Genomic DNA, 16,076 nt, shown 5'->3' on the forward strand with positions numbered 1-16,076 from the left:
TGGGTTGGTTCCATCTTTGGGCTATTATAAATAATGCTTCTTTGAACATTTATGTGCAAATTATTGTGTGGACAGGTGTTTTCATTTTCTTGAGGATATACATTCTCCTAGGAGTGAAATTGCTGAGTCACATCATTCTATGCTTAACTTTATAAGGAACTGTCTTAACTGGAATCTACTCATTTTTTAAAAAATTGTCACCTCTTTCTCCCCTGAGATATTTGCATTTATTTCTTAATATATTTTTTCCAAGTCCAAGGAGCAGCTATAATACATGCTGTATATTCTTCACCTAGATTCACCAGTTAATATTTTGCTGTATTTCCTGTATCATTTCTATACATACACACACAGACGTGTTTTATTTTTGCGAAGTCACGTGAGGGTAAGGTGCAGATGTGATGACCTTCACCCTTGAATACTCACGCAGGTGTCTCCTCAGAGGAGGGCTGTGATCTCACGCTGCATGGTGGTCACATTCAGGAAGTTCTGCATTGATCTGCAGTCTAGTGTAGAGTCGGCATCCTAATTCCCCCCATTGTCCCATTGAGTCCCCGGGGCTATCGGGATCTAGAGTTTGCTTTTAACTGACCCCGTCTCCTTGAATCTGGAAGAGCCCCTTGGCCCGTCTCCATCTCACATGACAGGTTTGTCCTTTTGTAGGATATCTCTCACTTGGATTTCCCAGTGTTTCCCGTGAGTTGGTCCAGATTATATCCTGGGTCAGGAATACCATCTGAGGACTAAGTGATGCTGGTGTTCCTGCATCCCTCAGGGGCACGGGATGATGGCGGGTTTCATCATTGCCTACAGGCCAAGGAGGGAGGGCAGATTTCCTAGTTCCCAGACTGAGCCGGAGGTTGGAGTAACCACGTTTGGGGTGGGGTGGGGGGGCCGGGGAGGGTGGAGGTGGGTCAGAGGACAGACGGCTGCTGCTTTTAGAGAGGTGACAGCTTCTAAGAGGGATGAGAATCAGAGGAGCACGTGATGCTGAAACCATCTGGGGAAAGCGCTTTTGGATATTTAAATAATATTAAAGAATCTCCCTAAGGTAATGAATACATCAGTTACAATAGGGAATTAAAATGTTACATTTAAAATGGAGAAATCTGGTGGACCTCCTTAAAAGCAAACAGAACACCAGCACCTTACTCTCCAGTGGCTCAGCAACAACAAAATAGGGATGGTGTAAAGACAGGATGAAGTGATGCAAGTAATCATTTAATATAGTTGACAGCATTTAAGAACAGTTGTTATTATTTTAAATAACTATATTATGAAGATAGTATGATAAATTAGAGCAAAGACTATGGAATAGAGGGGAGAAATTACCCAGAATTTCCCCCCTCAACACGAGCTGTTTCTTGGGTATTTTCAGTTAAGCTATTTATTTTGAGATAACTATCGATTCACACACAGTTGTCTGAAATAATACAGAAATGAAAACATCTGTTCACACAAACACTTTTACACAACTGTTTGTAAGAGCGTTATTCATAATAACCAAAGAGTGTAAACAACCCAAATGTCCATCAGTTGATGAACGGATAAACAAAATGTGGTGTTTCCTTGCAATGGAATATTATTTGGCAATAAAAAGAAAGTCCTGACACATGCTACAAGGATGACTTTTGAAAACACGATGATAAAGAAAAGAAACCAGGCACAAAGGACCATGTGTCATATGACTCCCATTTATGTGAAATGTCTGTAAAAGGCAGTTCTGTAGAGACAAAGGAAATGACTGGTTGCTTCAGGTTGAGGGGATGGCAGTGTAATTGTTAATAGGTACCATTTTGGGGGATTGGGGACATGACAATGTCCTTATAAAAGATTGTGGTGATGGTACCACAAATCTGAATATACCAAAACCAATGAATGATATGTTTTAAATGGGAAAGTGGTGTGGCATATGAATTCTATTTCAATAAAGCTATTGTAGATGTAAAAGAAATAATACAGAGAGGTCCCATTGTAGCCTTTACTGTTTCTCCCAAAAGTAACATATTGCAAGACTATGGTATAACTTCACCTCTGGAATGTTGATGCTGCAAGTTGGTTGTTTTTAAATGGTACTTTTCCCCTAATTTTGTATTAAAGATAGAAAAGAAAGAGAGGGAGGGAGAGAAGGAAGGAAAAGAGAGAAGAGGAGAAAAATAGTTTTGATCTGGGGTCTTGTGCAAGTGTGATTCTGTGAACCTGGCTGCCAGCCAGGGAGCTCTTCCTTCGCTGCTGAATTACGTCAGTTTGTTGAATGCATTTAGCAGGGGAATGCTGGAAATAAAACCAAAGGAACAGTGGGGAGTGATGTGCTACGAATCAGGTCAAAGGATGCGCCCCTCCCATGTGTCTGCACGTCTCATTCTGACCAAGGCTCCGTGTAAGAGCAGGGTCTGTCTGTGCAGTTTAGAGCTGCTGGCAATTAGCTTTTACTTCTCAAGGGATAAATAAGCTGGCTAGCTTTGCTCATGGATAGAAAAAGGACAGCAGATTAAAAATTGCATCCCTGTTAATCAAGTAAGTGAATATTATCATGAAGCATGAGAAATGGCTCAGAGGCTCCCAGGCATACGTCATGGTCTGGATTTTTTGGTCCGAAGCACAGTGGACAAATACTAGGAAATGCCCTGATCTGGGGGGAGCAGTGGTGGGGAGAAAACAGAGAGGAGTTTGTCCCTCAAGCTGTTTCCTCTTGTCCGTGTGATCCTCAGCCGTCTGGTTCGGGGACCCGTTTTCCTCTGCAGGCTGCTGGACGCTGAGGGAACTGACCTATGAGTGACATAAAGGGTGACGTTTCCTGTCCCCGCTCAGTCTCTGAAGAGACTTTGGGAAAGAAAGGAAACTGATTTTGCGTTCAGGTTTGCTTGATCCATCTTCATGGGAGCCAACTGCATTGAATGATTCACCAGCCAGCTTCTAAAAGCAACTGCATTCATCTTTTCCTATTAACAAAACCACCTTCGTCCTGTGGTATAGCAAGGCAGCCACACCTGCACTGGAGCGCTCTCTGCTTTACCTATGGCAGAGCGGCACCCACAAGAAATTATTTACTTCCTTCAAAAGATGAAAAAAAATTTTTTTTGCTGCTTCCTTTTATTTATTTATTATTACAAATTTATTTTTTATTCAAGTGCAGTTGACCTACAGTGTTGTGGTGGTTTCAGGTGTATACAAAGCGATTCAGTTATATATAAGAATCTTTTTTCAGATTCTTTTCCCTTACAGGTCATTACAAAATATTGAGTAGAGTTCCCTGTAGGTCCTTGTTGTTCATCTGTTTTATACATAGTAGTACGTGTGGGTGTTTCCATCTGTCATACCACATCTCTGTGACCCGTGTGAACCTGCCGTTACTGGGCAGTATGTTGGTAAAGTATGATTTGATGCTGAGCGCTGAGTAAAACTCATGCCTTTGGTGTAGATGGAAACCTGCCCTGTCATGCAAGTTTCACAGCCCTAAGCAGCCATGAGTGGAAGCTGCTGTCCTCCTAGAGTTGGGTTTGACACAGCTGTTTTAATCGCTGCTCTTTTCAAACTCCTTATCAGCATTTTTAATATCTTTCGCAGCTGTGATTTTTTTCCCCTACGCTTGGAGAGCATTTGTTTTTTTCTTCATCCATGACCCATAACTTCATGTTCTGTGAAAAGTCTCAGTGAGTCCCATGGCTTTTGTGATGACAAAAGGAGACTAGCTAGCCCTGCTTCTTTCTCTTCTGTTGCTGTAACATGCAGTGTAACAAGCAGACGGAAAAGTGCCTACCACACGAACGTTCGATTTCACAGCTACTGACAACATGAAAACCTGTGTGGTGACCACTGAATCACACCCGAAGCCCCCATTCACCCTTTCCCAACCACAGCCCCACCTGTCCCCCCAAAGGCAGCTGCTATTCTGGCTTTTGTGATCATTTCCTGACTTTTCTTTGTAGTTCTGCTGCTTTTGTGTATGGGGCTGTGTGCACCCAGAGTAGTTTACTTTTGCCTGGTTTTAAACTTTATATAAAAGAAACCCTACTATTTATCAATGGCATTGGAGTTACTCCCATGTTCTGGCTATTAGGAACAAGGCCACTGTGAACGTTTTTGGGCTGCTTGGTACCAGGGTACATGAGTTTCTCTAGATGACCAGGGTGGATTTACTGGATCACAGATGTATGAATCTTTAGTTCCAGTGCTCAGCCCCTCAGTCATGTCCGACTCTTTGAGACCCCACAGACTATAGCCCGTCAGGCTCCTCTGTCCCTGGGCTTTCCCAGGCAAGATTACTGGAGTAGGTTGCCATTTCCTCCTCCAGGGGACCTTCCCGACCCAGGGATCGAATTCTTGACCACTTGAGCCACCTGGGAAGCCTTCAGCTCCAGTAAATGCTGCAGTCTTTGTTTCTAAAGCACTGTTCTGGGTTACACCCTCCCCACCAATGTGCACGGGTTTGTGGTCAGGTGGGTATTCACTCAGTAAAATTGCACTAGAAGGAGCCTGCTCTGTCAGCATCCTTCCAGGGCCCTTGAGGATGCTGTTGAAGATAGAAGCTTTACAACTCAGTTTGAGCGATGCTCAGAACAGAGCCCAGAAAGGACCTGCAGGAATTGTCCCAGCTGTCCTGCCGAGGGGCTAGCACTACCAGCACTCAAGATTGTCAGACTTTTGTTATTTTTGTCTTGCTGGGTGGTGGTTTCTTTCTCCTGGAGGTTTTTTTGTTTGTTTTTTTTTTTTTTGGCTGTTCTAGGTCTTCGTTGCCGCACATGTGCTTTCTCTCGTTGCAGGGAGGGGGCTACTCTTGTTGAAGCATGAGGGCTATAGAGCACAGGCTCAGTACTTGTGGCACGCGGCTTAGTTGCTCCACGACATGTGGAATCTTCCGAGACCAGAGATCGAACCCCTGTCCCCTGCATTGGCAGGTGGATTCTTAACCACACCAGGGAAGTCCTCTGGAGACCACTGTCGTTGGTTTTCACTGAGCGTAAGCTGTGTGTGTGCTGATAATCGTGTGACCTGAAAAGGGACTGGATGTTTCCACATCACCGTTCCTGAGATGTGTGTCTCTCTTGGGCCTGGGGCTGTTAGGGGGTCACACACCAGGTAGAGATGACCTTGAGGGTGACTCGTGGTCACCATCTGCCACTCCACCCTCACCTTTTCCTGTCCTTCCAAGAGAACTATGAAAGCAGAAAGAAAAGCTGCATGTGATTACTTCTATTTCTGCTTACCAAACCACCGAGAAAAGGCTTTTCCAGGAGAAAATCAAGCTCCAAAGTAAGCACATCGTTGGGAACTTCCCTGGCAGTCCAACGGTCAAGACTTCACCTTCCAATGGAGCGGGTATGGGTTCAATCCCTGGTTGGAGAGCTAAGATGCCACGTGCCTCACCACCCAAAAAACCAAAACAGAAACAGAAACAATATTGTAACAAATTCAATAAAGACTTAAAAAATGGTCCACATCAAAAATAAAGAAAGAAAAAGTAACCACATCATGGAGGCAGGTCCCAGAAAATCAGTGCCTTGGGGGAACTATATTAAGGAAGCTGTGTTTCCCGAAGTGTGTTCTGGGAGATAAAAGGTACATGAAGATGTGTTCTGAGGTTGAGATAGCATGGGAAATGCTGTGGTTAACCGAGCCAGATGGGCATCTTCCTTGCTTGGCTGTCTGCACTCTCGCTGTGTCTCCTGGGTGAGACGGCGTGGGGCGGGCAGGCGTTTCCAGGTGGCTCAAGCCAGAGCCCTTGCTTTGCATAGAATCACTGTGTCCAGTTCTCTTTGAAAACTATGAGAAATACTTATTTGACTCCTGTGTATTCTTTGTACTTTAGAGTTAGTAAGGTTCTTTCAAGGGCAAAGCTTTTCCTTCTGATTATAAAAATAATGCATATTCATTGTAGTAAAGTTAAAGAGTTAAAGGTATGGTGAGCAAAATTTAAATCACTCATAATTAAGCCAGTGCTCAGTGTATTCTGGTGTATTTTCTTCCAGATAGTTGTCAGACTGTGTGTGTGTGTGTGTGTGTGTTGTGTAAGAGTATCTAATAGACTTATGGTGTATGGGATTTTTTGTCTTGGGATTAAAAGCATTTTATTAATTAGAAAAAAATCTAATGAATTAGAGAAAATCAAATTCATTAGACAAAATGGTACAGTGCATATGGAGTTTTGTTTTACCATTGTTTTATAAAAACTTTTTCATTTCAGAATAATTTTAAGTTTTTTGGTAAAGATAATACAGAGAATTCTCACACACCCTTTACTCAGTTGCCCGTAATGTTACGTGCTATGCTATGCTTGGTTGCTCAGTCATTTTGTGATCAATTTCATTTCTGACTCTTTGCGACCCCATGGACTATGTGTAGCCCACTAGGCTCCTCTGTCCATGGGATTCTCCAGGCAAGAATACTGGAGTAGGTTGCCATTTCCTTCTCCAGGGGATCTTCCCAAACCAGGGATTGAACCCAGATCTCTGGCACTGCAGGCTGATTCTTTGCCATCTGAGCCACCAGGGAAGCCCAAGAATACTCAAGTGGGTAGCCTATCCCTTCTGCAGGGGAACTTCCCAACCCAGGAGTAAAACCGGGGTCTCCTGCATTGCAGGCGGATTCTTTACCAGCTGGGCTGCTACCAGGGAAGCCCCCTAATGTTACATATATAGGTTTTGTTTATCTTATTATTATTATTTTTAAAGCATTTATTTGTCCGCACCAGGTCTTCGTTGTAGCATGTGTGATTTTTTTAGTTGTAGCATGTGAGATCTTTAGTTAAGGCTTGCCAACTCTTAGTTGTGTCATGTGGGATCTAGTTCCCTGACCAGGGATCAGACCTGGGTCCCCTGCATTGGGAGATCAGCATCTTAGCCACTGGACCACCAGGGAAGTCCCTAAAGGTTTAGATAATGTTAACACTATAGAGTTTATAGAAGTTTTTTCTGTCTATAGCTAAATATTCTTCTAAGTCTGCATGAAGTTTTTGATGAATCACGACCTTCCTTCTTTTCCCTCCCTAGGTTACTATAACAATAGCACCAAAGTGGCCGTAAAAACACTGAAGCCAGGCACAATGTCTGTGCAGGCGTTCCTGGAGGAGGCCAACCTCATGAAGACACTGCAGCACGACAAGCTGGTGCGGCTGTATGCCGTGGTCACCAAAGAGGAGCCCATCTTCATCATCACTGAGTACATGGCCAAGGGTGAGTGCCCGCCCCCCACCCAGGCTTGTGACTGTCCAGCCCTCAGAAAGGACACCCGGGTGTGTGACGGCCCAGGCCTCAGAAAGGAGAACATCTAGACATTCAGAGACTCCTTTGATAATTCAGATTATCAACAGCAGGCTCACCACAAGGGCTTCCCAGGTGGCACTAGTGGTAAAGAACCCGCCTGTCAATACAGGAGACATAAGAGATGTCAGTTTGATCCCTGGGTCGGGAAGATCCACTGGAGGAGGAGATGGCAACCCACTCCAGTATTCTTGCCTGGAGAATCCCATGGACAGAGGAGCCTGGCCGGCTAGAATCCACAGGGTCAACAAAGAGTCGGGCACAACTGTTTGGTAGAAAAACATCAGAAAACACAGGAAAATGAAGCCCTTTCATAAGCCACCTCACTGGAAGTCATCTGTTATAAAATGAACATGTTGTCTTCCCAGTTCTGTGCACTTGTCTCCGTGTACCTGCTGGCCTCAAGAATGGGACCCCAAACCTAGACGGGCCCCAGACATAATTGTCAAATAAGTAAATACAGATATCAAATAAGAGTATTATTGTTTGGGGTTCCAATTGTGAGTTCTCAAAATTGAAAACCAGTTCCTTGTTCTCTTAGCATTATCTAAATGTTCAGAATGACACTTTAAAGCATAAATATTTGAAAAACTTGTCAAAGTCAAGTTCCTATGCCATCACAGAGTCCCTGAAGAAGAGGTTTCAAGTGGCCATCTTTTCTCCCACTGCTGTCCCCTTCAGATCAAGAGTCTTAAGTCATCATCCTTCTTCCTCCAGCTCAGGAGAAATGCTAATTAAACTGCCCATGATTTCTAAAGAATCTTCAGAAGGAACAAAGATGATACCTAAGCCATCATCCATAACTAACAGTGACCTCCTGAGACTGGAGATTATAGTGTGATGCCATAACTGAATAGGTTAGAAAGATGAATATTGCATTTTCTTATTTAATATAGGTTAATATTTCAGAATATTAATATCTCCCGGAGTCCTTCTAAAAAAGAATATTTTTTTAAGCCCTATCAAGGCTTCCCTGGTGGTTCTCCTGCCAGTGCATGAGACACGGGTTCGATCCCTGATCCTGGAAGATCCCACATTTGACGGAGCAACTCAGCCCATGTGCCACAGATACTGAGCCTGTTCTCTGGAGCCCAGGAGCCACAACTACTGAAGCCCATGCACCTAGAGCCCATGTTTCACAAGAGCAGCCACTGCCAGGAGAAGCCCGTGTACCACAACTAGAGAGCAGCCCGTACAGCACAGCCAAGAAAATAAATATAAATAGATCAATACATTTTGGAAACACCCTATTACCTATTAGGTTGCTGCCATTCAGGAATCAGACTCAGGATCAGATGCTTAAGCAGGAGTTCATAGATACTTGTGGGGTTGATTAACCAATAATGTTCTTAACCATAAATGTAAACGGTAGCAGTGCCCACCTTGTACTGAGCAGTTACTGTATGCCAGATGGCACTTGGTGTCTTCCCTGAGGACCACACTCATCTTCTCAGCAGTCTAGGCTGAGCACCACCTTCTGTGTTAAGGATGCATTGAGAGCTTACTACCTGCCATCACCCTGGCACGTGCTTTAAACCGCTCCTCCCATGGACTGTGGTAGAGTTCCTGGGAACTACCCACTTGACGGGGGCTCAGACAAGGTACAGAACTTGCCCAAGGTCACCCTCAAGTTGGTGCTACAAGTTCTAGAAGAAGGAGCAGGGCATGTTTTAGAGATGAAGTCCGGGGATACTGGAGACAATGCTGGTGCGCACACTTGCTCCCTTTTAAGTGAGATCTCACTTTCCTCCAAAGCACAGTTGGTTCATCACATCCTCACTGGGCACCTGGGTGGTGCCTGAGAGCCGTACTGGACATGGATGGAAGTAGGACAGTGAGTGTCTGCTGTGGGCATGAGGAGCCCAGCTGGGAGGACAGGATGGCTTCTGTCTGAGAGAGGCCCTGCAGGCAGGATGCATGCCATGGTGGCAGGTACAAATGCTCTGTAGCAAGAAAAGGAGCATCCACTGTCACCCTTTCTTACCTGGAGCTCGTGTACATCTCACAACAGGTCAAAGGGGATAGGTCAGAGGGGACTGGGTTTGACCAACATCAGGAAAAGGCACTGTGACCACACAGAATGGTAAAGCAGTCATTTCACCTGGCCCCTTCTCCCTGCCCTGCCAGTAGGAATGATCATTTGAATTTTGTTTGGATTTCTTTGTGTGTGTATGTTTGAACTGCACTGATTCACTCTTCCTTCATCAACAGGCAGTTTGCTGGATTTCCTGAAGAGCGATGAGGGGGGCAAGGTGCTGCTTCCGAAGCTGATTGACTTCTCTGCTCAGGTGACGTATGAAAAAGCAGCTGTAAAGTGCTGTAAATGTCCCCCGGCTTCAGACTCGGGATGGAACTGCACTTCCAGGGGGAAGGCATTAGGGTTGTGTTCCTAGTAGACCTTCGAAGGACAGGTCCTTGGAGGTGGCGATGGGTGTTTCTCTTGGAACGTGTGTGCACGTGTTGAGTGTTGACATGGATGCTCTTGTGTCTGACCCAGTCCACCTCTTTATACTTGCGTTCATTTCTGCATGAAAGATAGAAACAGCACCACTGAGCTGATTACTTTCGTGCATTCTGGAGATGAACTCCATGCGGTATAAGCATGGCACCTTCTCAGTGATGTATATGTAGTGTTTAAGTTACTAAGTTCTGATGCCTCAGTGTTCTGGGAAACAGAAGAACTGTTTTCCTTCCCTCTCTACCCCACTTACACTCCTTGCTGGATGTGTCTTTAGGATTCTGAGAAATGTTCATTTGTAACACTTCTAGTACTAGCCTCGGGCTGCCTAGGTGGCTCAGTGGTAGAGAATCTGCCTGCCATGCAAGAGATGGGGTTCAGCCCCTGGGTCGAGAAGATCCCCTGGAGAAAGAAATGGCAATCCACTCCAGTATTCTTGCCTAGAGAGTCCCACGGACAGAGGAGCCTGAAGGTCTAGAGCCCATGGAGTCACAAAGCGTCGGACATGACTGAGTGACTAGCACCTTCTTTTTTTCACTTTCTGAGAAGATGAGACCAGAGGAACAAGTTAGTCCTAACATAAAGCACTTTGAGTAGCAAGGGCCAGAGCACATGCCGTGTAGCAGAGTGTCAGGGGGCAGAGTCGGAGCCCAGCATCTTGGACTGAGCTGGTGCCGATGCTTGGACACTCGGTGGCCACTGTCAGGGGTCCTTTTCCTCTTTGGATTAGTCTTCACCTGTTTAAGGGGTATGGTCATTCCTGCTCCAAGGAGAGGTGTTGAGGGTAGAGTCAAATTAGCTGGCATGGACAGGGTGCTTCGGAGCCAGCAGGAAGACACTGAAGAGACCCTGGGGGTGACTCTCCTCCCTCCCTGCAGTAAAGGCAAGTGAGGAAGTTGTCCTGCTTACCCTCATCTCGTCTGCACAGCTGGGGCTCTTAACAGGTTCCTTATCCCAGTAGGCAATTCAAACGGTATCTGCAACTCCAATATCTAGAGTGGAAAAAAGCACGATTGTTGTCGTGGGGGCTGAGGAGGCAGCCCTGACTTTTGAACCCTCTTCTCAAACTCTCTAAGCTGCCCCGTGAGGCTCTGTGGGACCCCCAGGCTGTAGGCCAATAGTTTTTGTTTTGTTTTAAGATTTTTTGATGTGTATCATTTTTAAAGTCTTGGTTGACTTCGTTACAACATTGCTTGTTTTATGTTTTGGTTTTTTTGGCCGAGAGGCATGTGGGGTCTTAGCTCCCCGACCAGGGATTGAACCTGCACCCCCTGCATCGGAAGGCACAGTCTTAACGACTGGACCTCCAAGGGGAGTCTCCAGGCCCACGCTTTGAAAACCACTGCTGAGCAGTGAGAGGAGAGATGACTTGGGCTCAGCTCTGGACCCTGCACGGACAGGAGTCAGGAGACCAAGAAGGCAGAGGCTCACGAGCCTATGTCACTCTCGGCACCATTATACGAGGCGGGGGAGCCCTGCCAAGGAGTCCCCACTGGATACGAATGTTGAGGGGTATCGTAAGGGCTTATGCACTTGCTTCTCAGAAGGGGAAAGGGGCTGTGGAAGAGGAGGGCACGTGGCCTGGAGGCCTGGATGGTCATCCCTGTCTGGGCTCTCGGGGTCTCATTTGTGCCTGCCTGTAGGGTGGAAATTAGCACATCAGGTTGTGTGCTATGTCTGGGTAGGACTTATCTTGTCACAAGGGTACTTTGTATCTGGTTTTGTATAGCTTATCTTATAAAACCTTATCTTGATATAGTTCTTAAGGTTCAAGTCAAGGCCTCCATCTCTAATCTTTAACTTTCAGATTGTGGGTTCCAGGAGGGTCCAGGGAGCAGTCGAGGTGCCCACCTCTGGTCACCGTCCAAGCCAGCATACTGCATCCAGCTCATAGAATGATGCTCTTGTTCATCCGTCTCAGGCTGGCTCTCCCAGCAGTGACTGCTGGGTACCACGTCTAGTTTAAGAGCAGGAGAATTGAGTGTCTGTGGAGGGTCAGCAGCACCAGGGAGCCCCTAGCAGGTGGGGTCAGCTCAAAGCTCAAGGTCCTTATAACCGAATTCCATCTCCTTCAGATCATCTTTGTTCATAGGGCAAACCTCGCCTCAACTCTCCCCCAGCCCTCCCCTCTAGGGGGAACTACTGAGATCTCCTGTTGTCTGTTATTAATTGTCATCCATTTTATCTGCTTGTGGCTTTTCTTATTGTAATATTGGAGGGACCTGCACCTTGGCAGTGAGGGTGGGGCATGTATGCCTCAGTTTCGGTTTGAAATCCTACACTGCACACATCCAATCGCTGTCAACCATGCCAGCCACCCCATCCCTCTGTGATAGTCAGTTCCCTTTATGACTGGCGCTCCCCACACTCCTCCATCTTCATGGGCCTTTCTGAAACAGTCTCTGTACAAAGAAAGTCATCTCTGAATTGTTTCTCCTTTTCCCCTCCATCATGTGCCAGTAATGAACATTGTCGCTTTCCCATAGTGAATAACTTGAGAATAGTAAATATTCATAAAGCTGGCCCCAGGTGACACATGGAGAAGGAAATGGCAACCCACTCCAGTATTCTTGCCTGGGAAATCCCATGGACAGAAGAGTCAGACAGGGTCTCAAAAAGTCAGACATGACTCAGCAACTAAACAACGATCAATAAGGTGACACAGGACACCCAGTTTTCCTAATAAACTGACCTTCTTACCCCTTACCTCCACTTGACTATTGAAAGTGGAAATGGGGTAAAGCAGAAGAATTGGTGGATCTGAGTGGTATTTGAACTCAACAATCAGTAGCCTATAAAATACTTTTACACTTGCTTTCTTCCATCTGCACTGTCAGTAGCATCAGAGATCTGGGAAACTGAGTGTTCACAAGAGGCTATGGTTAAATTCAGTAGTTTTTGCAATGGGAGACTGAGAGCAGAAATAAGCCAGTTGACTGATTCCCAGCCCCAGAAGAATAAGGAAACGGGGGTGGGGGTGGGGCATGTGAGGGGCAGTGCTGGGACTTTTCCCAGACTCTCCTTTCAGCAATTCTTCCCTCTCCCCACCAGCTACTTCCCCATGCTCCTCTCCCCTCCGCAAGCTCCCTCAGGGCCAATCAAGATAGGAAGTGAGTTGTGAGAGCTGATTTCATCACTTCCTGTCTCAGGATAAGTTCTGAAAGGTTCCTCGGAGCCCCAGTGTCATCGACCAGCCCACCTCAGGCAACCCGTCTTCCTCTCCACTTAGTGGAAATTAAGAAATCCCAACTGAGTCAGCCATATCCAGTACTTCTCTTGTATTAAAACCATCTTGTGCTGAAGTAGAAAAATGACCCCTTTGCAAAGGAAGTTTGATACTTTCAAAGCAGAGAAACTTTGTCCAACTGCTTTCCAGCCCTTGCCTCATGTAAGAGACAAAAATGAACTTGGAAAGAGGAGTGGGTGAAATCTGGGAATTTCCTTCAGCAGAGATGGAAATGGGCTTGTAGACTCATCAAACAGAGAAGGAAAGGAAGCAGGGACTTCACAGTTGCAATATGGAGGTCACATAAATCATCTTGTAATTCAGGGGAATCAAGGCATTTCATGAGCTTTGGGGGAACAAAAGTACCAAAAGTCAAAGAACACACAGTCACGTGTGAGTAAAGCTGCAGTACTGTCCATGGCATTTTCCAGGCAGGAATATTGGAGTGAGTTGCCATTTCCTCCTCCAGTGGACCACGGTTTGTCAGAGCTCTTCACTATGAACCATCCATCTTGGGTGACCCTGAATGGCATGGCTTATAGCTTCATTGAGTTACACAAGCCCCTTTGCCATAACAAAGTTGTGGCATGCTGCAGTCCATGGGGTCACAAAAAGTCAGACAGTACTTAGCGACTGAACAACAACGAAACTGCAGTAAAGATGGGAAAATCAAAGTTGTTGTTATAATCATGGCAGCAAGTAGCATTTCTTTAACTCTTCCTAGATGATAAAACACTTCTACCTCCATCATTTAATTTGAGCCCAACCACCTTGAAAGCATTTATATTGTTGTTTAATACATTTTACAGATGGAGGGGTGACCTTGGACTTATCCAAGGTTACAGCTGGTGGTAGAATTGCTGTGCTCCATCATGGCTCCTCTGACTCTAGATAACTGGTCCTTTCCTCTGCACCCCACTGTAATTTCATGATCAGAGTTGCCCTGTGGTCATCTGCACCTGACATTTTGCTAATATGTATTTCCCCCTTTTATAGATTTTGATTATCAGAATTAATAATATCTTTAGTGGCTTTTTTTTCCCCCAAAGAATCTCTATCTCCAAGATGCAGGTCTTTGTGTCACGCAGTGATTGTGCTCAAGATACATTTTGCCTTCTCGTGTTAAAGGGTAAGCCACATTTAAGTTGGAAATCGGGGACCAAGGCAGGTCAGATATCTCAGTCTACAATCATGTGATTCTCAGCCTGTTTTACTAAATGTTAGAGTGCCTGAGTCTGCCCTCATTGAAGTATCTACTGATCGAGAAAACAGGATATAGACAGGGGATCCCTTGTAATAACTCTGAGTTGGAACCGCCAGTTTGCAGAGATGGTCAATTCCACAAAATCATCTGGACGGGTGCCACCAGCAACAAGGAAGCCCCCAGGTAACTGAGCTGGATGGTTTCCAGTGATGATTTCAGTGGAAGTTGAGCTGGGGCATCATCCCCTTCCCTGTTCCGGGGTCTCCTCCTCTGTCCCCGATTCCTGGAATCCCTTCCTTTGCCTCCGGAGCCTCCTCCCTAGACCTGACTGCTCCTCCTCCCTGTGCCCACCCCACTCCCCACCTGGCCTGTTTCAGTCATGCTTTCCAAACAACTATACCTGGTATTTCTTGAATAGAATCATTTGGTCCTTGTCTTTTTTTTTTTTTTTTAAGTTTTTTTTCTTAGTCAATCCATCAATAGTTTTTTTTTATTTTTTTTTTCCCCATTTATTTTTATTAGTTGGAGGCCAATTACTTTACAATATTGTAGTGGTTTTTGCCATACATTGACATGAATCAGCCATGGATTTACATGTGTTCCCCATCCCGATCCCCGCTCCCACCTCCCTCTCCATCCCATCCCTCTGGGTCTTCCCAGCCTGAGCACTTGTCTCATGCATCCAACCTGGGCTGGTGATCTGTTTCACCCTTGATAGTATACTTGTTTCAATGCTATTCTCTCTGAACATCCCACCCTCGTCTTCTCCCACAGAGTTTAAAAGTCTGTTCTGTACATCTGTGTCTCTTTTTCTGTTTTGCATATAGGGTTATTGTTACCATCTTTTTAAATTCCATATATTTGCATTAGTATACTGTATTGGTCTTTATCTTTCTGGCTTATTTCACTCTGTATAATGGGCTCCAGTTTCATCCATCTCATTAGAACTGATTCAAATGAATTCTTTTTAATGGCTGAGTAATATTCCATAGTGTATATGTACCACAGCTTCCTCATCTATTCATCTGCTGATAGGCATCTAGGTTGCTTCCATGTCCTGGCTATTATAAACAGTGCTGCGATGAACATTGGGGTACACGTGTCTCTTTCAGATCTGGTTTCCTCGGTGTATATGCCCAGGAGTGGGATTGCTGGGTCATATAGCAGTTCTATTTCCAGTTTTTTAAGGAATCTGCACACTGTTCTCCATAGTGGCTGTATTAGTTTGCATTCCCATCAACAGTGTAAGAGCGTTCCCTTTTCTCCACACCCTCTCCAGCATTTATTGCTTGTAGACTTTTGGATAGCAACCATTCTGACTGGTTTGTAACGGTACCTCATTGAGGTTTTGATTTGCATTTCTCTGATAATGAGTGATGTTGAGCATCTTTTCATGTGTTTGTTAGCCATCTGTATGTCTTCTTTGGAGAAATGTCTGTTTAGTTCTTTGGCCCATGTTTTGATTGGGTCATTTATTTTTCTGGAATTGAGCTGCAGGAGTTGCTTGTATATTTTTGAGATTAATTCTTTGTCTGTTTCTTCATTTGCTATTATTTTCTCCCATTCTGAAGGCTGTCTTTTCACCTTGCTTATAGTTTCCTTTGTTGTGCAAAAGTTTTTAAGTTTCATTAGGCCCCATTTGTTTATTTTTGCTTTTATTTCCAGTATTCTGGGAGGTGGGTCATAGAGGATCTTGCTGTGATTTATGCCAGAGATTGTTTTGCCTATGTTCTCCTCTAGGAGTTTTATAGTTTCTGGTCTTAAATTTAGATCCTTAATCCATTTTGAGTTTATTTTTGTGTATGGTGTTAGAAAGTGTTCCAGTTTCATTCTTTTACAAGTGGTTGACCAGTTTTCCCAGCACCACTTGTTAAAGAGGTTATCTTTTTTCCATTGTATATTCTTGCCTCCTTTGTCAAAGATAAGGTG

General features: G+C 45.0%; 1 protein-coding gene across 5 annotated transcripts in view; it reads left to right on the forward strand.

Annotated features, from left to right (window-relative positions):
• The window catches only part of LYN (LYN proto-oncogene, Src family tyrosine kinase), a 106,745-nt gene that overhangs the window by 69,012 nt on the left and 21,657 nt on the right, over positions 1-16,076 (forward strand). For all 5 annotated transcript variants that reach the window (XM_020900826.2, XM_070477129.1, XM_070477128.1 and 2 more), the window contains 2 exons: positions 6,990-7,172; positions 9,471-9,547. In XM_020900826.2, coding sequence (XP_020756485.1) covers positions 6,990-7,172; positions 9,471-9,547 — 260 coding nt within the window. The remainder of the gene's footprint in view (positions 1-6,989; positions 7,173-9,470; positions 9,548-16,076) is intronic.

The sequence above is a fragment of the Odocoileus virginianus genome, chromosome 15, assembly GCF_023699985.2.
Source record: "Odocoileus virginianus isolate 20LAN1187 ecotype Illinois chromosome 15, Ovbor_1.2, whole genome shotgun sequence".
Classification (NCBI taxonomy): Eukaryota; Metazoa; Chordata; class Mammalia; order Artiodactyla; family Cervidae; genus Odocoileus; species Odocoileus virginianus.